This window comes from Miscanthus floridulus, chromosome 13 (assembly GCF_019320115.1).
Source record: "Miscanthus floridulus cultivar M001 chromosome 13, ASM1932011v1, whole genome shotgun sequence".
Taxonomy (NCBI): Eukaryota; Viridiplantae; Streptophyta; class Magnoliopsida; order Poales; family Poaceae; genus Miscanthus; species Miscanthus floridulus.
In genome coordinates, this window is record NC_089592.1 from 26,890,258 (window position 1) to 26,916,200 (window position 25,943).

A 25,943-nucleotide genomic window follows, 5' to 3' on the forward strand; every position below is an offset into this window, starting at 1 on the left:
GATCGAAAACATAAGAGCAGCTGCTGTTTCAGTACAAGGAAGTTATACAAAACTGAAAATAAATGCTAATTGAATGCAGGGCTAAAATGCATATGGTTCGACCAAGAAAAAAAACCCAGTGCTCCAAGGTGTGCACAGTGCCAACAACAACAACAACAACAAAGCCTTTAAGTCCCAAACAAGTTGGGGTAGGCTAGAGTTGAAACCCAACAGAAACAATCAAGGTTCAGGCACGTGAATAGTTGTTTTCTTTCGGGTTTCATCTCCATTAGGATGGCTAGATTTAACGTTGGCTTGCCACGCCTATCACAACCCTCCTCCTTTACCAGGGCTTGGGACCTGCTATGTTGAGACAACATAGATGTGCACAGTGCCAAACACACTTAGTTCCTAGAGACAATGTTCAACAAGGCGGTATTCCGCGGGCGCCTAGGCGCTGGGCGGAGGCCAACCGCGGGGCCTAGGGGGGTAGGCGGACATCTGGGTGGTGGCCGCGTCTGGGCGGTGTTCCGCGGCGCCTAGGCGGCGCAAAGGTGGAAGCGGCGGCGCCTGGGCGGGAGCGCGCGCTCGAGCGGGCGGCTGCGTCGGAAAGAAAGCGGCTGTCGGGAAGGAAAAGAGGCCCCCGCGCCGGTGTCTAAAGAGGATTAGAGAGAGACAGATACAGAGGGAGAGAGAGGAGAATAGGAGATCCTCACTGCTTTTCCGCCGCCGGCCTTGTTCATCTCTCCCGCCACCCGTAGCGCCGGCGAGTCCGGCTCAGGCTCGTCGCAGGGAAGGGTGGAGGCGAGTCCAGAGCTCCTCCTCGAGCCCAGCAGGGGAGGGAGTCGCTGAGTCCAGAGGTCCTCGCCGCCTTCCACAAGCCCCAAGGTGAGGTCTGCCCGCCCCCTGCTCCTCTCTCCTCTGCTCAGCTGCTCCTTTCCATCTTCCTGCTCTGTACGCCTGTGCTGTACTGCTGTGTGCCTGACTGCCTATGTGCTGTGTACCTACTACCTTTGGAGATCTGGTTGATGCTAGTAATATATAATATTCCTGAATGCCTGATGTTCTTGCTCTGTATCTACTATCTGCATCTGTGATGTCTGTTGTGTATGTCTGCATCTGTGATATCTACTATCTAATATGCCTGAATGCTTGATGTCTGCTGTGTACCTACTGTCTGCATGTTTGTAGATTGTAGTTTAATTTCTTGAATTGTTGTTATATGCCTTTGCATCTTTGTAGAATCATAGTTTAATATGCCTATGCTGCTCTTCATGTAGAATGTTAGAGCAAGAATGTGGTCCTGCAACTGGTGTTTACATCTCCGGAGGAAGTGAATGTCCTGAAAAGGAATTCAGATGATGTGGGATGGGAGTATGGGTTTCTAGTGGATGCAAACAACAAGGACAAGGTGGAGTGCAAGTTTTGTGGTCATCGGAGCCAAGGAGGGGTCCATCGGTTGAAGGAACATGTGGGCAATGTTGGCAAAAATGCGAAGAAATGCAAGAAGAGCACACAGGAGGCTAAAGACAAGTGCCTCAAATCACTAGAAGAGGCAAAAAGGAAGAGGAAGGAGCAGGCTGTTCGTGAACTAGAGCTTAGAGAAGAAGTGAATGTTTCTCGGGTTGGAACAGAGGATGATGAAGTGACTTGTGTTGGAAGTTCAGAGCCTCACAAATTAGGACCCATTGATAAGTGGACACGTGCTATTGATCCTAAAGCAACACAAACTGAATCTTTGAAGCAACAGAAGCTCAACAAGGAACTTTGGAAACAAAGAACACATGAGGTGCATAAATATATTGCAAGATGGGTCTAAACACATGGTAATTTACTATTATGCATTTCTGTTTTACATTTCAGATTTGAATACATGCCTGAACTAAACACTAATTACACTTTTTTGTATCATTTGTAGCCATACCATTCAATGCTTGTGACAATGATGAGTTCAAGCAAATGTGTGAAGCAATTGGACAGTTTGGTGCTGGACTTGAATCTCCATCTCAGCGTGATCTGCGAGAGAGTTTGCTAGATGAAGAATATGCAAGAACCAAGAGTTTGCTGCAAGAACGTGATGCTGAGAAGGTGAAGAATGGGTGCTCTGTTATGACTGATGCTTGGTCAGATAGGAAGAGGAGAAGCATAATGAACCTATGCACTAATTGTGCTGATGGATCCAGTTTTATTAGCTCAAAAGAAATGTCAAATGTGTCACACACAAGTGAAGTCATCTTTGAACTAGTGGACAAAGCAATTGAAAACATTGGTCCGGATGATGTGGTGCAAGTAGTGACAGACAATGCTTCTAACAACATGGGAGCAAAGAAGCTATTGCTTGAGAAGAGACCAAACATCTTTTGGATCTCTTGTGCAACTCACACAATCAATTTGATGCTCCAAGGAATTGGCAACATGCCACGGTTCAAGAAGGTGATTGACCAAGCAAAGGCATTCACCATATTTGTCTATGGGCACACAAGTGCTTGAGACACTTCACATAGGGGAAAGAAATAATAAGACCAGGAGTGACTAGGTTTGCTTCAGCTTTTCTCACTTTGAACAGCATACTAGAGAAGGGCCAACTAAGAAAGATGGTGGTTCATAGTAGATGGGACACATTGAAGGATGTGAAGTCAAAAAAGGGAAAAGATGCAACAACAACAATATTGAGTCCAACCTTTTGGAAGGATGTGAAGCTATGTTTGAGTGTTTTTGAGCCATTGGTCAAAGTTCTACATTTGGTTGATGGCGATGTGAAGCCGTCAATGGGTTTCCTATATGGACAACTACTAAAGGCAAAGAGAGAGATCAAGGAAGCCTATGGCAATGCTGAGTCCCGCTACAAGGATGTTATTGCTATTATTGAGAAGAAGATGAAAGGAAGACTTGATTCTCCATTGCATTTGACTGCCTACCTGCTGAATCCATACTACAACTATGGTAACCCATCAATCTTTGAAGGTGCCACAATAACAGAAGGATTTATCAGTTGTGTAGAGACTTTTTATCATCATAATGAGGACAAGCAAGATCAGGCTGTCAACACTGAACTAAAGAAGTTTCAGAATAGAGAAGGACCATTTAACATGAAGCTTGCAAAGACTTGTGAAAAATTTGATTACAACCCAGGTAGAGGTAACTCATATAGTCATATTACATGGCTGTTAGTTTGTTACACAGTTTGCTATTTGCATCTATTGTAACTAATATTACAGAGTTCCTGCTCATTTATTTTAGCATTTTGGTGGCGGCTGTATGGAACTGAAACACCAGCTTTACAGAAGATGGCAACAAGGATCCTATCTCTGACATCAAGCTCTTCTGGTTGTGAAAGAAATTGGAGTACATTTGAAATGGTTAGTCCCTATCTAATGTCCAGATTTCAACACTAAACTTAAAGTTACAGCCAAAAGGCCTCTAGTCCAACTAGTTAGAGCGTCTCAGCGGCCCTCCTCAGATCCTGGGTTCGACTCCCCGTGGGAGCGAATTTCAGGCTGGGGTTAAAAAAATCCCCTTGTCTGTCCCATGCCAAAGCATAGATTTAAGGAACGGCCCCGTTCTCACAGGGCTACAGTGCCGCTGTGTATGGGTGGGGCAGGGGTTCGGGGTTTTTTTTGGACCTGCTTGAGAAGGTCTTCTTCTTAATGCAATGCCCGAGGGTGGTCATACCCCCGCAGGTCTAGTTTTTTTTTAACTTAAAGTTACAGGAATGGAAATACCGAAATAGGTATGCTCTCATATTTATTTTGTAGGTACACACCAAGAAGAAAAATAGGCTTACTACCACCCGACTCAACAAATTGGTCTTTATTCAATTCAACAACAAGCTAATTAATAGGAAATAAAAGATCAAGTCAAAGAAAATCGGTGATGTTCTCTTGTCTAGTGATATGACTGAAGCTCAAGGTTTTCTGCATGAGGATGGAGATGATTGTGCATTAGTTGTCTATAGAGATGAGGAAGATGAGATGGAAGGTACAGGGATACCTTGGTCTGTTATTGGAGATGCAATGGGAGCAGAACAACAACTTGAGCTGCGTAGAAGTGCAAGAGTGAGATAGCTTTATGAAGGAGAAGAATTTGATTCTGAAGAAGAGTTTGGTGAAGATGAGGATGATTATGTGGAACCCTATTGAAGAAGAAAGAGGATATGATAGTGAGGCCTCTTTATGATGTCATGGTTTATCTTTTATGATGCATTCATGTATGTCTTAAACTTATGAACTACTGCTGTGTGACTGTGTTTTTCTTCTTTTGTGAGAACTATGTGCTCTCTAAACAAGAGCTTTATTTATGCAATGTGTTGTGCACTTGTACTAATGTCCTGTCCACTTGTTTGTGCTTTAAAATTTGTAATTCCGAGGTGCTGATATGGTCTAATAATGGATGGGAGGTGGCTGAAATCATTCAGATAAGTGTCTACTTGCTATTTTCTATTTTTTTTAATGAACTGCTTGCTGTCTAAGCTGTCAATCCTTGCTGTAGGAACTAGGAACAAGCTGTATATTGAGTATTGAGCCTAAGCCAGTAAGCCACTAAGGTATGTTTACTGGTCCTCTCTTTTTATATACTGTATTCAGCTACTCTGTCTCTATTTATATAATTTATTCAGCTATATATATGTTGTGTGGTGGAACGAGGCTAAAGATACTTGGTGGTGGAACGAGAAAGTCCAAAGGGCTATTAAGGAGAAGAAAGAATGCTATAGACGCCTGTACCATGACAGGAGTGTGGACAACATAGAGAAGTACAATGTAGCAAAGAAGACTGCAAAGCGAGGTGTAAGTGTGGTAAAGGGTAGAGCATACGAGGATCTTTACCAACATTTGAGTACGAAGGAAGTAGAGACGGACATTTATAGGATGGCTAGGGTTCGTGAGAGAAAGACAAGGGACTTCAATCAAGTTAAGTGCATTAAGGATGAAAGGGAGCATCTCTTGGTGAAGGAGGATGAGATCCGACATCGATGGCAAGAGTATTTTGACAAATTGTTCAATGGTGAGAATACGGACACAAACTTTCAGTTGGATGACTCTTTTGATGACACCAATAGGCGTTTTGTGCGGAGAATCCAAGAATCTGAGGTCAGAGAGGCTTTGAAAAGGATGAAAGTGTTAGTCGCTGAATTCTCACTCTTGGTAGTAGGAGAATTCTTACTCTCATCGAGAGAGGATGACACTGAGTTGGGACAATTTTCTTGTCTATTTCTCACACAAGCTCACACAAATGCATACCAACCTGAGGGGTTGGGGTTACATATTTATAGGCTGCTAGCCAGCCAAGCATATACCAAGATGCTAGGCTAAGATGCTAATATGTTGTCCTAGCTAAGATGCTGTCCTCTAGTCTAAGATGCTGTCCTAAAAACAGAAAAACAGCCACAAGGACCATGTGAGCATCACAACCCCACAAAGACCAGCCACACATGAGACTTATCCATCATTCTCCCCCTAAGTCTTGTGCGTCGTCTTGTGGGAGAGTTGAACCATCCCGGTCCTGGAGCAGAGCTCAAGGAACTTGATCCTCCCAAGGGGCTTGGTGAGCAGGTCCGCAAGCTGGTCCTTGGTGTTGATGTAGCTCGCCTTGATGCTCCCTTCCTCCAAACAGCCTCGGATGAAGTGGTACCTCACCTGGATGTGCTTGCTGCGTTCGTGGAACACGGGGTTCTTTGCCAGGGCCAGAGCGGACTTGCTGTCTACCCTGAGCTCTACTGCTCTAGTGTCTCTGCCGAGGAGATCACCAAGCAGTCGAGCGAGCCAGAGCGCCTGAGTCGAAGCGGTGGAGGCCGCTATGTACTCGGCCTCGCAGCTGGACAGGGCCACCACCTGCTGCTTGACCGGCTGCCAGCTAACGAGGCACTTGCCGAGGAAGAAGAGGATCCCGCTCGTGCTCTTGCTGGTGTCGATGTCGCCGGCGTGGTCGCTGTCGCTGTACCCGACGAAGTGTGCCGCCCCAGGGCACCTCGGGTAGTAGAGGCCGTGGTCGAGAGTCCCCGCAACGTAGCGGATGATCCTCTTCACAGCCTGCTGGTGCTCCGTCGTCGGTCGCTGCATGAACCGACTAACGTAGCCGACGGAGAATGCCAAGTCTGGTTGTGTGTGGGCGAGGTAGCGAAGGCTCCCCACAAGACACCGGTACTGCGTAGCGTCCACCTCCTCCGTCGTGCTGTCGCGGCTCAGCTTCAGCCTCTCCTCCATCGGAGTGAGAGCTGGGTTGCAGTCGGTGAGCCCAGCTAGCTCAACGACGCGCTTGGCGTAGGCGGTCTGTCGAAGCGTGATCCCAGAGTCATTCTGGTGCACCTCGATTGCCAGGTAGGAGAGAGGCCCCAGGTCACTCATCTGGAAAGTGGCCTTCATCTCTTCCTTGAATGCCGCCACCTCCACATCCTTGGTGCCGGTGATCACCAAGTCATCGACGTAGACACCCACCAGCAGGGCATTTCCTCCATTGCCCCGTCGGTAGATGGCCGCCTCGTGCGGGCTTTGCTCGAAGCCCATCCCCTTTAGCGTGGAATCCAGCTTGGCATTCCACGCCCTTGGTGCCTGCCGCAAGCCATAGAGGGCCTTGCGCAGGCGGAGCACCTTGCCCTCCTTGCCGGGGATCGCAAATCCCGGCGGCTGGTGCACGTAGACCTCCTCCTTCAAGTCGCCGTTAAGGAACACCGACTTGACGTCCATGTGATGGACACGCCAGCCCTCCTGGGCAGCTAGCGCAAGGAGTCGCACGGACTCCATCCGTGCCACGGGAGCAAAGGCGTCGTCGAAGTCGACCCCCTCCTGCTGCACGAAACCTCGTGCCACCAAGCGAGCCTTGTGCTTGACGATGGCACCGGCTTCATCCCTCTTCAGCTTATACACCCACTTAAGGGTGATCGCGCGATGACCACGAGGAAGGTCAGCAAACTCCCAGGTGCGGTTCTTCTCAACCGCATCCATCTCCAACTGCATCGCGGCGCGCCATGCCGCGTGTCTCTCGGAGTCTGCAAACGACCGAGGCTCGCCGTCGTCACATGCAAGGTGCAACTGCGCCTCCAGGTCGTGAGGCACCGGTCCCGGCACCGGCTGGTCGCCGAGAAGGTTCTCCATCGTACGGTACCGCAACGGCTCGCCGTCGTGGTACGCGTCGACACGCTCCTCGTCGTGAGAGCGGAGTAGCGAGCTCAACCGGGCCGTGCTCGACACGAGCTGGTGGTGGAGTAGACGTGCCCGGAGTGGTGCCTATCGGTGCTGGAGTGCGTGGCGTTGCTGGCTGTGATGGAGCCGGCGAAGAACTCATCGCAGCCGAGGTCCTGGCTGGAGAGCGTGGTGCTGTCGGAGTAGCAGGCGCCGGGGTAGACGCGCTCGCCGAAGAAGAGCCACCTACTCCCCCAGCTCCCTCGAAGTGGACGTACTCGACAGAGAAGTCGTCGTACGTCGGAGCCGAGCCGTCGTCCACCGCCTTGTCCCACGCCCATCCTCGCCCTTCGTCGAACACAACGTCACGCGCCGTGCGCACACGCTGTGTCTTCGGGTCGAGGATGCGGTAGGCCTTCGAGCCCTCCGCGTAGCCGATGAACACTCCCGGAGTGCTCCTGTCGTCGAGCTTGCTGATGTGGCCAAGCTCCTTGGCAAACGCGAGGCAGCCGAAGACCCGCAAGTGGGAGACCGCCGGCTTGCGCCCATGCCAAGCCTCGTACGGCGTCCTGCCGTCGAGCGCCTTGGTAGGCGAGCGGTTGAGGATGTAGACGGCCGTCACCACCGCCTCTCCCCAGAAGACAGCCGGCATCCCCCTCTGCTTGAGGAGGGCCCGAGCCATCCCCACAACCGTCTGGTTGCGCCGCTCGACGACGCCGTTCTGCTGCGGGCTGTACGGCGCGGAGTAGTGGCGCTGAATGCTCTCGTCAGCGCTGTACGACGCGAATTCAGCCTGTCGGGTACCTTAGAATGGGGTACCCCAAGCAAAACATCAAATGGGTTGCCCCAGTCCCATCTAAAAAATAACGATGATAAAAGCAAAAAGGTAAGTCGTGGGCCCCTCCCCGTCGCGACCAGGCCCACTGGGTCCTCCTCCTCCTTCTCGCCTCGAGCCCCGAGAAGGAGGTCTCGACATCCTGGCGAGGCTCCCCAGGGAAGGCCTCGGCAGGGAACGCCGTCTCCGCCTCGCCCGAGGCTCTCCACGGAAGGCCTCGGTAGGAGGCGCGTTCTCCGTATCGCGCGAGGCCTCTCGCGCGAAGTCTCGGCAAGGAGCCTGATCCCCGTCTCGCGCGAGGCCCCATTCTCCGTGTCGCTCGAGGCTGGCTCGCCTGCGGTCCGTCGCCCCCCGCCTCGGCCGACCCTCCCGACAGCCGGTCACGTCCCATTAATGCTTTCAACCACTCCCGTGATCTCAGCCGGACAGCGGCTCAACGTCACAGAAAGACCGACGCGACCCGAAGTCGCATCAGCACCATACCGGCCAGGACAGGGCACGGCGGGGATTACCGGCCACTGTGTCCAAACACTGTGACCACGATCAGCCGCCATCAGCGCCTGGGACAGGATATGGCGGGGGTTACCGGCCACTGTGTCCAAACACTGTGACCACGATCAGCCGCCGTCAGCGCCTGGGACAGGATATGGCGGGGGTTACTGGCCAGTGTGTCCTACCACTATGTCCACGATCAGCCGCCCGCTCAAGGCCTCGGCGCTGTACACCAAGGCCTCGGCACTGTACATCAGGGCCTCGGCAATATTGGGGTCCGCGCCTGCCGAGACCCCCCACGCAGTACCAGCCTCGGCCCCGACCAAGTTTCGGCCTCGTGCATAGTCCGTCCCCAGCGGCTTATGGTCGCCGCCACGTCCACTCCGAGTCATTCCTGGGGCTCCCACGATGCACAAGGTCTGATGGGACGACCACGCCGTCCCAGTACTCCAAGGATGGGCCACTCCGACGACCACGCCGCCACAGGAACAGGCCACAGAGCTTGGACATGCCGTCCCTGGCGGCACGACGCCGCATAGTAATACATGTACTGCCCTTGTCCCCCCTTCAACTATAAAAGGAGAAGACTTGGGCCACTTAGGGGGGAGGCGGGAGAACACACACACACGCACACCTTCCAGCCGCTTGAGAGCAACGTCTCAGGCGGCCCCACGACACCCTGCCGAGACCTGAGACAAGTTCCCTCTCTCCCTTAGCTTGTAACCCCCTACCACGAGCAAGGAATACAAGTTCTTTCCCTTAGACTGGACGTAGGGCGCCGATTGCCTGAACCAGTATAAACCTTGTGTCTCTTTGCATCACCATCCGGAATCGGGAGCACGCAGAACAAATTCACTAGTCGGTTGAGTACCCCCCGGTCCGAAACACCGACAGTTGGCACGCCAGGTAGGGGCGATCTGCGTGTCAGTTTCGTCATCCCAGCAGGTTCCAGATGGCAGACCCCGTGCGACCATTGCGTCTCGGCACCGTAGTTTGGTTCGGGAGCCTAGAGTTCATGTCTCTAGGGCATGAGTACGACATGGTACTCCTCGCTCCTCGAGCCCCACCGCCCGACGATGAAGTTACGCACCGGCAGCCCAGGCGCAGGCGGCGCCCGGGCGACCGCTCTCGCCGCGCTCGCCAGGCACGACACGAGCAAGACCACCCCGACGCTACACGAACCCGGGGCGGCACGCCACTCCCCGCCGATATCCTACGACCAGCTGTTGGTACGGGGTCCCTGGCTGGGGACCTGTCTGGCCTGAGCTTGGACAAAGGAAAATCGCCGGTGGCTCGCGGTGATGCCCAGTCGTCAAGCTCCGCTCCACCACTCCCTAAAGAACCGACCCCGGCGGAGCAGAATCTGGCAACGACATCATCCCCATACCCCTTTGGGTTGAAAAATGCCACCGCTTCTTACACCTACGTATACGCTGCTGCTCGTGAGGGTCCCTCAGAACGCTGTCAGCGCTTCGGTCTCGACCTAAGCACCCACGCTGACTCCTCGGATGAGGACGAGGCATGGCCCGGAGTGGATTTCTCCGGGCTCCACGACCCTGGGACTTTGCGCCAGTTCTTGGCCGCAAGCGACTACTGCTTCGGTTACTCCGACTCCGACGACGAAGGCACTTACGACCCCACTCGCGAGTGTTTTCACGTCGGGCTCGGGATGCCGAGGGCAGGCGAAGAGGATGAGGGGGCAGGTAGCCGCTCCCCACTTCGTCCAGGGGCGGGCGCCGTCACGCCCCCACGCAATGCCCTGCCGACCGCACGAAATGAGAACGTCGCTCTTGCACGACCTCAGCGCCCAGACCTAGAGCAACTCCGTGAGCTCCAGGCCAAGGTCGAGCAAGACCAACTCCTTCTGCAGCAGCTTCGAGACTCTCTCGAACAGGAACAGCGAGGCCGCGGCGAAGGTGAGGGAGCCCGACGAAGAGCTCGCGATGTGTATCACCGCATCCATGACGACGAAGGGAGCGAGCAACCCCCAGTCTTCAATCACGCCAGCCAGAACGTTGCGGCTGCGGCAATGCTGGTTCGCGCAATGCCCGAGCCTTCTACCACGGAGGGGCGGCGGGTCCGCGGCGAGCTCCGCGATCTCCTAGAGACCGCTGCGGTTCAGCAGGCCGAGAGTTCCGCCTCCCGACGGCGCGGGGGCGCCTCGAACCTTTTCACGGCACCGCCTCGGCAGGACAGGGAAGCCCCGGCTCGTCCCGACCCAGACCGAGCGCCGATAGCCCACAGGGTCCCCGTGCTTCTGGACCGCCTCGGCAGTCGACGCGAGGTGCGGGGAGACCATGAGGTGGTCAGCAGGCGACGACGCCACGACAACGAGGGGCCCGCTCGGGGCTACCACCCATACCGAGGTGGTCGCTACGACAGCGGTGAGGACCGCAGTCCTTCCCCTGAGCCGCCAGGCCCTCGGGTCTTCAGCAGGGCCATCCGCGCTGCTCCTTTCCCCGCCCGGTTCCGACAGCCGGCCAATCTCGCGAAGTACAGCGGCGAGACCAACCCGGAGCTCTGGCTCGCCGATTACCGCCTGGCCTGCCAGCTAGGTGGCGCGGACGATGACCTGCTCATCATCCGCAATCTCCCTTTGCTCTTGTCGGACTCGGCACGAGCCTGGCTCGAGCATCTCCCTCCCTCGCAAATCCACGACTGGCGCGATTTGGTTAGGATCTTCGTCGGGAACTTCCAGGGCACGTACGTGCGCCCTGGGAATTCCTGGGATCTTAAGAGCTGTCGCCAGAAGATGGACGAGTCCCTCCGAGACTTCATCCGGCGCTTCTCCAAACAATGCACCGAGCTACCCAGCGTCGGCGACTCGGAGATCGTCCAGGCTTTCCTCTCCGGCACCACTTGTCGGGACTTGGTCCGAGAGTTAGGTCGCAATGTCCCGCGCTCTGCTGCCGCGCTCCTCGACATCGCCACCAGCTTCGCCTCGGGAGAAGAGGCTGTCGGAGCCATCTTCCCCGACGCCGATACCAAGGGTAAGCGGAGGGAAGAGGCCCCCGAGGCCTCAGCCTCCCACCTCCCTAAGAAAAAGAAAAAGAGGCGCCTGGGGAGGCAGAAGGTCCTGGAGGCTGACCTGGTCGCGACCATAGAGCGCAAGAATCCCCGAGGCCCCAAAGGCCCTAGGCCCTTCGACGACATGCTTAAGAAACCCTGCCCTTACCACCAAGGCCCGGTCAGGCACGCTCTCGAGGATTGCACCATGCTGCGGCGCTACTACGCCAGGCTCGGGCTCCCCGACGACGACGCCAAGCAGAAAGGCGCCGGCGGTCGGGACGAAGACAAGGACGATGGGTTCCCCGAGGTACGCAACGCTTTCATGATCTTCGGTGGGCCCTCGGCATGTCTTACGGCGCGGCAGCGCAAGAGGGAACGCCAAGAAGTCTTCTCGGTCAAGGTGGCCACCCCCTAGTACCTCGACTGGTCTCGAGAGGCGATCACCTTCGATCGAGGAGACCACCCCGACCGTATTCCGAATCCCGGGCAGTACCCACTGGTCGTCGACCCGATTCGGCAACACCCGACTCTCTAAGGTGTTGATGGACGGAGGCAGCGGCCTCAACATCCTCTACGCCAACACCCTGGAGCTCTTGGAGATCGACCGGTCGAGGCTACGAGGCGACGTCGCACCCTTCCACGACATCGTGCCAGGGAAGCGCACGCGACCCCTCGGGCGCATCGACCTTCCTGTCTGCTTCGGCACCCCTTCCAACTACCGCAAGGAAGTCCTCACCTTCGAGGTAGTCGGGTTTGGGGGAGCCTACCACGCCATTCTGGGGCGACCGTGCTACGCCAAGTTCATGGCAGTGTCCAACTATACCTACCTCAAGCTCAAGATGCCAGGCCCTAATGGTGTCATCACAATCGAGTCCACGTACGAACATGCATACGACTGCGACGTCGAGTGCATCGAGTACGCCGAGGCTCTTGCGGAGGCCGAGACCCTCATCGCCCACCTCGACCAACTCAGTGGCGAGGTGCCTGACTCCAAGCGTCGCGCGGGGGCGTTCGAGCCCGCTGAAACCATCAAACTCATCCCAGTCGACCCCGCATGCCCCAACGACCGAGCACTGAGGATCAGTGCCACCCTCGACACCAAATAGGAAGCCGTGCTCGTCGACTTTCTCCGTGCGAACGCCGACATATTCGCATGGAGTCCCTCGGACATGCCGGGCATACCAAGGGAAGTCGCCAAGCACGCCCTGGACATCCGGGCTGGATCTAGACCGGCGAGGCAACGCCTGCGCCGCTTCGACGAAGAAAAGCGCAGGGCCATCGGAGAGGAGGTACAGAAACTCTTGGCGGCCGGGTTCATCAAGGAAGTATCCCACCCAGAGTGGTTGGCTAACCCCGTTTTAGTCAAGAAGAAAAACGGGAAATGGAGGATGTGTGTAGACTACACCGGTCTGAATAAAGCCTGTCCAAAGGTCCCCTTCCCATTACCTCGAATTGATCAAATCGTTGATTCCACCGCAGGGTGCGAGACCCTGTCTTTCCTCGATGCGTACTCTGGCTACCATCAGATCAAGATGAAAGAGTCCGACCAGCTCGCGACTTCTTTCATCACACCGTTTGGCATGTACTGCTACGTCACGATGCCCTTCGGCCTCAGAAACGCAGGTGCCACGTACCAGCGGTGCATGACCCAGGTCTTTGGCGACAACATCGGGCAAACCGTCGAGGCCTACGTAGACGACATCGTGGTCAAAACCAGAAAGGCTGAAAATCTCGTGAATGACTTGAGGGTGACCTTCAAATGCCTTAGAGAGAAGGGCATCAAGCTCAACCCCGAGAAGTGTGTGTTCGGGGTCCCCCGAGGCATGCTCTTGGGATTCATAGTCTCGGAACGCGGCATTAAGGCCAACCCAGAGAAGGTCTCGACTATAACCAGCATGGGACCAATCAGAGACCTCAAGGGAGTGCAGAGGGTCATGGGATGCCTTGCGGCCCTGAGCCGCTTCATCTCGCGCCTCGGCGAAAAAGGTTTGCCTCTGTACCGACTCTTGAGAAAGTCCGAGCGTTTTTTCTGGACCCCCGAGGCCGAGGAAGCCCTCGACAGACTCAAGAGGCTGCTCACCAATCCTCCCGTTCTGATACCCCCGACCTTGGACGAGGCCCTCTTACTCTACGTCGCCGCAACAACCCAAGTGGTCAGCGCCGCCGTAGTAGTGGAGAGGCAGGAAGAAGGGCATACTCTGCCTACCCAGCGACCGGTCTATTTCATCAGCGAGGTGCTCTCCGAGACCAAAGCGCGCTACCCCCACATTCAGAAGCTAGTCTACGCCGTGGTCCTGGCCCGGCGCAAACTGCGCCACTACTTCGAGTCGCACCCAGTGACTGTGATATCATCCTTCCCCCTGGGCGAGATAGTTCATAACCGGGAGGCCTCGGGCAGGATAGCCAAGTGGGCTGTCGAGCTTATGGGGGAAACCTTGACCTTTGCGCCTCGAAAAGCGATCAAGTCTCAGGTCTTGGCCGATTTCGTGGCTGAATGGACAGATACTCAATTGCCACCTGCTCCGATTCAGACGGAGTGCTGGACCCTGTACTTCGACGGATCCCTGATGAAGACCGGGGCAGGCGCGGGTCTGCTCTTCATTTCGCCCCTCGGAGTACACATGCGCTACATGGTGCGGCTCCACTTCGCCGCCTCCAACAACGTGGCCGAATACGAGGCCCTCATCAATGGCTTACAAGTCGCCATCGAGCTTGGGGCACGGCGCCTCGACGTCCGAGGCGACTCGCGGCTCGTCATAGACCAAGTGATGAAGGAGTCAAACTGCCTCGACCCTAAAATGGAGGCTTACTGCAAGATGGTGCGACGCCTAGAAGACAAGTTCGACGGTCTCGAACTAAATCACGTCGCGCGAAAGTACAACGAGGCCGCCGACGAGCTGGCAAAGATGGCCTCAGCACGGGCCCCGGTCCCCCCGAACGTCTTCGCTAGAGACCTCCACAAACCGTCCATCGGCTGCACCTCGACAACAGAGGAGGGCCCACCTGGGGAACCCATGGCAAAGCCAAACACCCCCTCTGCTACCGAGACCCCCTCGACCAAGCCCGAGGTCATGGAAGTCAACGCCGAGCCTCCGCAGAATGATCAGGACGCGGATTGGCGAGTCCCGTTCCTCGATTGGCTTGACCGGGGGGAGCTTCCCGACGACCGAACTGAAGCACGACGGCTTGCGCGCCAAGCCAAGACCTACGCCCTCTACAATGGCGAATTATACAGGCGAAGTCCCTCAGGCGTCCTTCAACGATGCATCAGTTCCGAGGCGGGCCAAGCCCTGCTTTGGGACTTACACGCAGGCGCCTGCGGGCACCATGCGACGCCTCGGACGCTCGTAGGGAACGCTTTCCGCCAAGGGTTCTACTGGCCGACGGCGGTCGCCGACGCTACCAAGCTAATACGCTCCTGCGAAGGATGCCAGTACTACGCTCGGCAGACACATCTCCCGGCCCTGGCCTTGCAAACCATCCGCATCACATGGCCGTTCGCCGTGTGGGGGCTCGACATGGTCGGGCCTCTGCAAAAGGCCCCCGGGGGCTACACCCATCTACTGGTATCAATCGACAAGTTCTCCAAATGGATCGAGGCCCGTCCGATCAATCGAATCAAATCCGAGCAGGCAGTGTTGTTCTTCACTGACATTATCCACCGGTTCGGGGTCCCCAACACCATCATCACCGACAACGGGACGCAGTTCACCGGCAAAAAGTTCCTGACGTTTTGCGACGACCACCACATCCGTGTGGCCTGGTCGGCCGTAGGACACCCAAGGACCAACGGCCAAGTAGAGCGTGCCAACGGCATGATCCTACAAGGCCTCAAGCCAAGAATCCACAACCGGTTGAAAAAGTATGGCAAGAAATGGCTCGCCGAGCTCCCATCGGTCATCTGGAGCCTGAGGAACACTCCAAGCCGAGCCACGGGGTTCACGCCTTTCTTCCTAGTCTATGGGGCCGAGGCCATCCTCCCCACCGACCTAGAATATGGTTCCCCGAGGCTGCAAGCCTATAACGAACAAAACAACCGCACAACCCGAGAGGACGCCCTCGATCAGCTGGAGGAAGCCCGAGACGTCGCGCTACTACACTCGGCCAAGTATCAGCGGAGCCTGCGGCGCTATCAGGCCCGACGCGTCCGAGGCCGAGACCTGAAGGTAGGCGATCTGGTGCTGAGGCTAGCACAGAGCAACAAGGGTCGCCACAAGCTGACCCCGCCATGGGAAGGACCGTACATCATTGCCCAAGTCCTGAAGCCCGGGACCTACAAGCTGGCCAACGAAAAGGGCGAAATCTTCACCAACGCTTGGAACATAGAACAGCTACGTCGCTTTTATCCCTAAATTTCCAAGCATTGTATATATCGTTTCTCGAAATGCAATTAAAAAGCGCTCTTTAGTTGGTCTTTACTTTTCGAGAAACCCCCCGAGCCCACAGTAGGTCTCGGCAGTACAATAAACACAATATGGGAGACTCGGCTCTGCCTTGGCAGAACCAAGCCTCCCTCGAGGGCTAGATGGGGGACTTCCCCTAGGTCCCACGCACCATTTCTTTTAGTTGCTTTTCGAAAAAATTCCTACGCCAAGTCCCTAGCAGGCTCTGACGAATCATTTGTGAGGCCGGCTGAGTCGCGAGACGGCCTACGCCCCCGGGCCACGGCACTCCCTCACTACCTCTCGCTCAAAGGACGGCTTAGGCCCCAAAGGGGTGTTCCGCAAACGAAATCGGATCAGGAGCAACAGAGGGTAAAGGCTCGGAAACATGAGAAAAACAACTAAGAAACACAGATACGTCAGAAATAAAAGCCTCGACGGCCACAAACGTTGTGATACAAAAATAACCCCTATTCTATCTTTACATAGCCCCCGGGGCCCAGATTAAGGCTCAGGGCCCCCAGCACCGGCAGAGGGTAGGGGAGGAACCACTTCATCTTCAAAGAGCGTCGCCAGCGCCGTGCCAGGGCCTTCCGCCGCCTCCAGCAGCTTCGCGACCGCCGCGTGGGTCTCCTCGTCATCATCAGGTAGAACGTAGCCATCACTGATGGCCGGGAGGTCGACGCCAAGGTAGTGAGAGGAGATGACGGCCATCGCCCGCTTGACACCCGTGTGCAGCGCCCCTCGGAGCCGCTCGCGCATCTGGCTGCTTAGCGCAATCAAGCGGCTCCCCAGGGAGCTGCCCGACTGAACCCCCTCGACTTCCAGGGCCTCGCAGGCGGAAAGGGCAGCACGCTTTAGCGCCTCGTGCTCCCCGATCTCGGTCTCGAGCACCGTCTGCACCGCGCTGGAAGCCTCGGCGGCCCGAACGACCTCCGCCTCTGACTCTGCACCACGGAAAATGAAATAAGGTCGAGCCAGAGAAAAAACAACCTAAGTTAGGGACGGGAGCTCACGGAGCTCACCCTTGGCCTTCAGCTCCCAGCGCCGGGCCTCGGTCTGGCAGGCCTCGGCTTTCGCCTTCAACCGCTGGGCCTCGACTCGAGAGGCCTCGGCCACCCTGGAGGCTTCACTCCCCAGCTCTGTGTCATACGAGGAAGTTAGGAAGCGAACATAAGGGGAAGAAAACAAAACAAGGGGACTCGAACTCACCCTCGACCGTCCCCCTCAAAACCACAGCCTCGATTTGCGAGACCTCAGCCGCAGCAAGGGCCTCGTTCAGAGCGCCTTTGGTCAGCCGGTGCGCACTCTCCTCTGCCCCCAGCTGCCCGGCGAGGGCCTTGCTCGAGGTCGTCGCTTCTTCAGCCCGGGACCTGAAGGCATCCCGGTCGCTGACAGCGCGGGTAAGCTCCTCCTCCAGCTCCTTGATCCGCGCCGCCAAGGGGGCGAGCTGCGTCTGGGCCGTGGCCGCCTCGACCTTCGCGTCGGCACAGCGAAGGCGGAGGTCCTCCACCTCCGCACTTCGGGCCAACAGAAGCTCGTTAGCATCGGCAAGAAGGCCCCTCTGCCTCTGAAGCTGGTCCCAGATTCCCCTCTCCCGCCGGAGGAAGACCGACTTCCCGAGGGACCGAGTCTCGAGCTCCTGAGGAGGCAGAGCAGAGGTCGTCGATTGCGACAAAACCAAGGAAAGAACAACGTCGCGCGAGAAAGGAAAACACGAACCTGAGCGACTCCGGGCAGTTCGTCGGCCACCACGGACAGCGCCGTCCGTAGCGACCGTTCCGCCAGCTCGCGGTACTGCTCGAAGGTACTCCAGCGCCCGCCCTCGACCGTGTCCTCGAGGGCGAACAAAGGCTCCCCCTCAGGGTCGTCCCGGCTCCGCCATAGTACCCGCGGGTGATCCCACCCGTGGGGCTCGGGTCGTACCCGCACAAGGGCCGAGCTTCCCTCGTCTAAGAGCGGCGCCGGCTGCTCCACCGCGTCGGTCTCCTCGGCGCCAACCACCTCCCGTGCCCGGGAGGTATCGTCGGAGGAGATCGGATAGACCTCCGTCTCCCGGGCACTCTCCCGCAACAACGGCGGGCCCTAAGCCAAGGGCACGGCCGAGGCCTCCGCCGCTGACATCTCCGCCTCTTGCACAGACGGCCTTAAAAGGTCCTAATGGCTAGAGGGGGGGTGAATAGCCTAATAAAAATTTCTACAACAACACTTAACCAAATGGTTAGACAATTATGAGGCGAAGCGAGTGTTGCACTAGCCTACTTAAAATGCAAGCCACCTACCACAATTCTAGTTTAGATAGTGTCTATTCACACAATAGCAAAGACACTATCCTATGTTAGTGTGCTCTCAAAGACTAACTAAAGAGCCACACCAACCAAGCAAGCAAGCTCTCACAACTAGCTACACTAAAGAGCTTGTCAACTAGTTTGCGGTAAAGTAAAGAGAGTGGTTAGGATAGTTATACCGCCGTGTAGATGAAGAACCAATCAATCACAAAGATGAATAACAATGAAGACCAATCACCTCGGAATCAATGATGAAGACAATGATTTTTTACCGAGGTTCACTTGCTTGCCGGCAAGCTAGTCCTCGTTGTGGCGATTCACTCACTTGGAGGTTCACGCGCTAATTGGCTTCACACGCCAAACCCTCAATAGGGTGCCGCACAACCAACACAAGATGAGGATCACACAAGCCACGAGCAATTCACTAAAGTACCTTTTGGCTCTCCACCGGGGACAAGGTCAAGAACCCCTCACAATCACCACGATCGGAGCCGGAGACAATCACCTCCTCCGCTCAACGATCCTCGCTGCTCCAAGCCGTCTAGGCGGCGGCAACCACCAAGAGTAACAAGCGAAATCCGCAGCGAAACACGATCACTAAGTGCCTCTAGATGAAATCACTCAAGCAATGCACTTGGATCACTCCCAATCTCACTATGATGATGAATCAATGATGTAGATGAGTGGGAGTCCTTTGGCTAGGCTCACAAGGTTGCTATGTCAATGAAAATGTGCAAGAGACTACCCTTGAGCCGGCCATGGGGCTATAAATAGAGCCCCCATCAAATAGAGCCGTTATACCCCTTCACTGGGCAAAACGCGCTCTGACCGGACGCTCCGGTCAAACTGACCGGACACTGACCCTCAGCGTCCGGTCGCCCGATGGACGCCATGTGTCATCACCTTCAAACGCTGTTCGTCAGATTCCAACGGCTATGAAGCTGACCGGACGCTCCGGTCAAAACTGACCGGACGCTGAAGCCCCAGTGTCCGGTCGTTTCCAGTAAGCTCCCCGAGACATGTTTTTTCGACCGGACGCGTCCGGTCCACCTTGACCGGACGCAGCCAGCGTCCGGTGCTCAACCCTAGCCTACTGTGCCGTCTGACAGCTCGACCGGACGCAGCCTTTCAGCGTCCGGTCGCTGAGTGACCCAGCGTCCGGTCAGTAGACCGACGCCAGCATCATTTCGACCAACTCCATTTCAACTCTAACTTCTTCACCCTTGCTCAAATGTGCCAACCACCAAGAATTTTGCATCCGGCGCAATAGAAAATAGACATTTCATTTTTCCAAAAGCGCCGAATCCGAGAGAGAGGGACCCAAACCCATCTCAACCCTACAACCACCTTGTGCACATGTGTTAGCATATTTTCACAAATATTATCAAGGGTGTTAGCACTCCACTAGATCCTAAATGCATATGCAATATGTTAGAGCATCTAGTGGCACTTTGATAACCGCATTCCGATACGAGTTTTACCCCTCTTAATAGTACGGCTATCAAACCTAAATGTGGTCACACTCTCTAAGTGTCTTGATCACCAAAACAAAATAGCTCCTACAAGTTATACTTTTGCCTTGAGCTTTTTGTTTTTCTCTTTCTTCTCTTCAAGTTTAAGCCCTTGATCATCTCCATGCTATCACCATTGTCATGTTATGATCTTCATTAGCTTCTTCTACTTGAAGTGTGCTACCTATGTCATGATCACTTGATAAACTAGGTTAGCACTTAGGGTTTCATCAATTCACCAAAACCAAACTAGAGCTTTCAATCTCCCCCTTTTTGGTAATTGATGACAACCCTTATACAAAGATATGAATTGAAATTCAATTGAATCCATGTTGCTTGCCCAAGCATATTTACTATGTGTAAAAGGATATGGACAAGTTTCATGAACCCTAAGTGGTAGCAATTGCTCCCCCTACATATGTGCTAAGAGTTTGGATTGAAGCTTGCATATATGCTTAGATAGGTAATGTAGGAGTCAATGTCTACCAAATGATGCTAAGGTATAAGAGATGGACCTTTGAAGCGTGATACCAATCGGAGTGCACCAATATACCATCCTTAGCACCATGGTTAGCTTAATACCACTTAGAAACATTTGGAAGTGAAATCACTAGATATTCTATACATGCTAGTTTGCATTTCATCATTCAAATCTACAACTAGCATACATCACACAAGTATGGATATTATAAATATGGAACTTATGCCATACAAGCAAACATATGAAATGCACGTTCAAATGCATCATACAAGTTCATGAGCTTGCTCCCCCTACTTGTGTGCTCAAAATTTTAGTTGATCCCTTTCCTTTGTTTCTCTCCCCCTTATCCCCTTTATCTTTGTTTCTCTCCCCCTTTGTCATTAATGACCATAAAGGTTCTAAATAGAATTACTTGTAGGGTCGAGATTATCAATGTCAATCAATGGGGTGAGGGTCATTTTCTCAAATTTGGTTCAATTCTAGATTATTTTCCAAAGATATTTAACTCGGTTTGATCCAAGGACAAGCTTCTTCACACCTCCAAATAAGGGTTATCTTGTACCATGTTGAGTTAAACACTTATAGTTCATTTTCTAGATTAAACACTAGGTTTACAAGCCCATAAACATGTCATATGCCATCACTAGATCAAGTCAAGCATAGAAGCAATAGTGATACCATATTGATATCAAAATTCATTTGATTTTCATGAATGAGCCTAATAAGATAGAACCATATGCAAGATCCTACTAAGATTGAAAATATGACTAGATGCACTAAACATGTCCTTAGCAAGGATGTATGTCATGCCAATCAACTTTTACCTTAGATTGCTCGAAGGAGAGGCATGTCATATGAGTGGGGGTGCATCAACACATATTTGAGAAATCCAATATGTTCAACTCATTTCTTAGCTTGCAAAACCTTTTCTCATCTAATGGCTTGGTGAATATATCGGCAAGTTGATCTTCGGTGCCTACACTTTCAATGTAAATGTCCCCTTTTTGTTGGTGATCTCTTATGAAATGATGGCGGACATCAATGTGCTTTGTTCTTGCATGTTGCACCGGATTGTTGGTTAGCTTGATTGCACTCTCATTGTCACATAGCAATGGCACTTTATTGAACTTGATTCCAAAATCACTCAAAGTGGCCTTCATCAAAAGTATTTGTGCACAACAACTATCGGCGGATATGTATTCGGCTTCGGCGGTTGATAATGCAACACTATTTTGCTTCTTTGATGACCATGAAACAAGTGATCTTCCCAACAATTGACATGTGCCCGATGTGCTCTTCCTTTCAACCTTGCATCCCGCATAATCCGAGTCGGAGTAACCAACTAGCTCAAACTTTGCTCCTTTGGGATACCACAAACCAACATTTAGTGTATGCTTCAAGTACCTCAATATCCTCTTTGTAGCCTTCAAATGACTTTCTCTTCGTGAGGCTTGAAATCTTACACACATGCATACACTAAACATGACATCCGGCCTTGATGCGGTCACATAGAGTAGGCTTCCAATCATAGACCGATACAACTTTTGATCCACCATGTTTCCACTTGCATCACTATCCAAGTTGCCATTGGTTCCCATTGGTGTGCTAATGACTTTGCTATCAATCATTCCAAACTTCTTGATCATGTCCTTGATGTACTTGCCTTGACTCACAAATGTACCATTCTTCAATTGCTTGATTTGAAGACCAAGGAAGTAACTCAACTCTCCAATCATGGACATTTCAAACTCATTAGCCATCATCTTTCCAAACTCATCACAAAATTCTTGATTTGTTGATCCAAATATGATGTCATCAACATAGATTTGCAATACAAATAGATCTTTTCCAATCTTTTTGATGAAAAGAGTGGTGTCAACCTTGCCCATGGTGAACCCTTTAGAGAGTAGAAAATCCCTCAATCTCTCATACCATGCTCTAGGTGCTTGCTTCAAGCCATACAATGCTTTCTTCAACTTGTACACATGGTTGAGCTTCTTATCATCTTCAAAACCGAGAGGTTGCTCAACATATACTTCTTCATTGATATAACCATTGAGAAATGCACTCTTGACATCCATTTGATAGAGCTTTATGTTGTGAGCACAAGCATAGGCTAGCAAGATTCTAATTGCTTCCAATCTAGCAACCGGGGCATAAGTTTCTCCAAAGTCAAGACCTTCAACTTGTGTATAGCCTTATGCTACCAATCTTGCTTTGTTCCTAACTACTATCCCATCTTGATCTTGCTTGTTTCTAAAGACCCATTTGGTACCAATCACATTGTGTCCCTTTGGTCTTTCCACCATTTCCCATACTTGATTTCTTATGAAGTTGTTTAGCTCTTCATGCATAGCATTTACCCAATCAACATCCTTCAATGCTTCATCTATCTTCTTTGGTTCAATGGATGACACAAAAGAGAAGTGTTCACAAAATGATGCCAATCTTGATCTTGTTTGTACACCTCTTGAAATATCTCCAATGATTGTATCCAAAGGATTATCTCTTACAATACTTGTTGGTTGAAGGATTAGAACTTGATTGCTTGCACTTGCTCGATCATTGGATTGAGATGATGTACTAGCCATTTGATCTTGATCAATATCATGAGAGTCACTTGCACTAGCTTGATTTGTATCATCTTGCACATTAGAGTTGGAGAGCACTTGCACTTGATCATCTTCATCATCATTCACTTGCCTAGGCCTCAATTTACCAATATCCATGTTCTTCATGGCATTTGAAAGTTGAATGCCTCTAACATCTTCCAAGTTCTCATTCTCTTCTTGTGAACCCTTGGTTTCATCAAATTCAACATCATGAACTTCCTCAAGAGTACCCACTATCCAAATTCCAAACTCTATATGCTTTGCTTGTAGTGGAATAGCCAAGTAGGAATCCTTCATCACATTTCTTGTCAAACTTGCCCAATCTTGTGCCTTTCTTCAAGATATAGCATTTGCAACCAAAGACCCGAAAATATGCAATGTTGGGCTTTCTACCATTCAAGAGCTCATATGGTGTCTTTTCTTTCAATCGGTGATAATAGAGGCGGTTGCTACAATAGCAAGCCGTGTTGATAGCTTCGGCCCAAAAAGATTGACTCACATTGTACTCACTAAGCATAGACCTTGCCATATCAATGAGTGTTCTATTCTTTCTCTCAACAAGGCCATTTGATTGAGGTGTGTACTTGGCCGAGAATTGATGTCTAATTCCATATTCATCACACAACTCATCAATTCTAGTGTTCTTAAACTCACTACCATTGTCACTTCTAACTCTCTTGATGGTTGTTTCAAATTCATTGTGAATGCCTTTGACAAATGATTTGAATGTTGCAAATACATCACTTTTGTCCACTAGAAAGAATACCCATGTGTATCTAGTGTAATCATCCACTATCACAAATCCATATTTGTTACCACCAATGCTAGTGTATTGTGTTGGCCCAAACAAATCCATGTGCAATAACTCAAATGCTTTACTAGTGCTCATCATGCTTTTCTTAGGATGGGTGTTTCCAACTTGTTTGCCGGCTTGACAAGAACTACAAAGCTTATCCTTTTCAAACACAACATCTTTCAAGCCTTTAACTAAGTCATGCTTAATCAATCTATTTAATTATTTCATTTCAACATGACCAAGCCTTCTATGCCATAACCAACCCATGCTAGACTTAGTGAACAAGCATGTAGACAATCTAGCTTCACTAGCATTGAAATCAACCAAGTATAGATTCTCATATCTAAAGCCTTTGAAGATCAAGTTAGATCCATCTACACTTATGATTTCTACATCATCTACCCCAAATATGCATTTGAATCCAAGATCACACAATTGAGCCACGGATAGCAAATTGAAGTTCAAGCTCTCTACTAGCAACACATTGGATATGCTCAAGTCATTGGATATTGCAATCTTACCAAGCCCTTTGACCTTGCCTTTGCTATTGTCACCAAAAGTGATACTATCAGAGCCATCATTGCCATTGGTGTTGATTGAGTTGAACATTCTTGCATCACCGGTCATGTGTTGAGTGCACCCACTATCAAGAACCCAATGCCTTCCTCCGGCTTTGTAATTGACCTACAAAAGAAAATCAATTCTTTTTAGGTACCCAAACTTGCTTGGGTCCTTGAAGGTTAGTAACCAAGCTCTTTGGCACTCAAATGGCTTTCTTCTTTGAGCCCATCCATGGTTTGCCAATGAACTTAGCCTTCACACCATTTGTACCCTTAACAAGCATATAGGAAGAATTAAGCTTAATGGAGGATACATTAGCATTTTTGCTTTTGTTGGTGCATTCATGCTCTCTATGACCAACTTGCTTACAACTAGTACAAAACCGACCATTGTTCTTCACAAAACTTGTCTTGTGAGGACCAAAGGCCGCCTTGCCTTTCTTGGGGGTATAGCCCAATCCCTCTTTGTAGAGAGAAGCTCTTTGGCTACCCAAGGCCATAAGCAAGCGGTCCTCACCACCATAAGCCTTAGCCAAGGTGTAAGTGAGCTTAGTTACCTCCTTCTTGAGGTTCTCATTCTCAACCACTAGTGAGGTATCACAAGTGTGACCATCACTACTAGATGAGGTAGAAGTGGAAATGCTACAAGAAGGGTTAGTTGGAGGAACAATGATAGGCATAGATAGTGATGTATCAATTAAATCACAAGTTAAACCTACATCACAAGTTTCAACATGCTTCTTTTTATCTTGTTCATTAAGCAAAGTGGAATGAGCTTTTTCAAGCTTTTTGTGAGCCTTGCCAAGCTTTTCATAGGCATCCTCTTGCCTCTCATGAGATGCACTAAGCTCATCAAATGCTTGCTTAAGGGCTTTTAGTTCCTTACGCAAGCTTTTGCATTCCTTTCTTGAGATATTAAAGTGTTCTCTAGCATCTTCTAGCATGTCAATTAATTCATCTTTTGTAGGTTCATCATCATCATTATCACTATCACTATCATGCTCACTATCACCTTCATCATCACAAGTTTGTACCTTAGTGGCCTTAGCCATGAAGCATGATGGAGAGTCGAAGAGAGAAGGCTTCTCATTGATTGCTATACTTGCAAGAACCTTCTTCTTGGTGGTCTTGTGATCATCACTATCATCATCATCATCACTTGAGGAAGCATCACTATCCCAAGTGACCACATATGATCCACCCTTCTTCTTCTTGAAGAATGTTTTGTCCTTCTTCTCCTTCTTTTCTTTCTTGTCCTTCTTCTTGTTCTTCTTGTCATCATCATTATCGCTATTATATGGGCATTGAGCAACAAGATGATCTTTGCTTCCACACTTGAAGCATCATCTTGACTCATCTTTGTTCTTGGATGAATACTTCTTTCTTCTTGCACGGTAGCCTTTCTTTACCATGAACTTGCCAAACCTCTTGACAAAGAGAGCCATCTTCTCATCATCACTATCATCCCATGAATCATCATCCTCACTTGATGTTTCTTGCTTTGCTTTGCCCTTGGATGATGTGGCCTTGAATGCCACGCTCTTCTTCTTGTCATCCTTCTTTTCATCTTTCTTCTCCCTCTTTTCTTCCTTCTCATCATCATCTCTATAAGCATCATCGGTCATGATATCTCCCAAGATTTGATTTGGTGTCATTGTGTTCAAACCACTCCTCACTAACAAGGTGGCCAACATTTTAAATCTCTCGGGCAAGCATCTCAAGAAATTGTTTGAGAAGTCCTTGTCCTCTATGTTCTCACCAAGTGCTTTGAGATCATTTACAATCACCTCCATTCGGTGGAACATGTCCGTCACACTCTCATCCTCCTTCATCTTGAAGCTTGCAAACTTTTCTTTGAGGATGTATGCCTTTGCAGCCTTCAC

The 25,943-nt window shown here is 51.5% G+C and overlaps 2 protein-coding genes across 2 annotated transcripts in view; one reads left to right on the forward strand and one right to left on the reverse strand.

Moving 5' to 3' along the window:
- The first annotated feature begins 1,033 nt into the window (after positions 1-1,033).
- On the forward strand, positions 1,034-2,469 carry LOC136499634 (uncharacterized). Its single transcript, XM_066495219.1, has 4 exons — positions 1,034-1,072; positions 1,171-1,173; positions 1,268-1,640; positions 1,898-2,469. Exons 1-4 carry the CDS (start codon positions 1,034-1,036, stop codon positions 2,467-2,469), a joined length of 987 nt encoding a protein of 328 aa, XP_066351316.1.
- Positions 2,470-16,158: 13,689 nt separating this feature from the next.
- The window catches only part of LOC136499635 (uncharacterized), a 13,020-nt gene continuing 3,235 nt past the window's right edge, over positions 16,159-25,943 (reverse strand). Inside the window, exons 2-3 of the mRNA XM_066495220.1 lie at positions 17,535-17,897; positions 16,159-17,454 (exon numbers count right to left, since the gene is read on the reverse strand). Of these exons, the coding sequence (XP_066351317.1) occupies positions 16,960-17,454; positions 17,535-17,897 (858 nt within the window). The 3' untranslated portion in view covers positions 16,159-16,959. The remainder of the gene's footprint in view (positions 17,455-17,534; positions 17,898-25,943) is intronic.

What these genes read in the sequence shown, in the direction of transcription:
- LOC136499634 (XM_066495219.1), top strand. Translation starts at nt 1,034, where the DNA reads ATGCCTGATGTTCTTGCTCTGTATCTACTATCTGCATCT. An exon ending in TGAAGTGACTTGTGTTGGAA is followed by an intron (nt 1,641 to 1,897) that starts GTTCAGAGCCTC and finishes TATCATTTGTAG; the next exon opens with CCATACCATTCAATGCTTGT.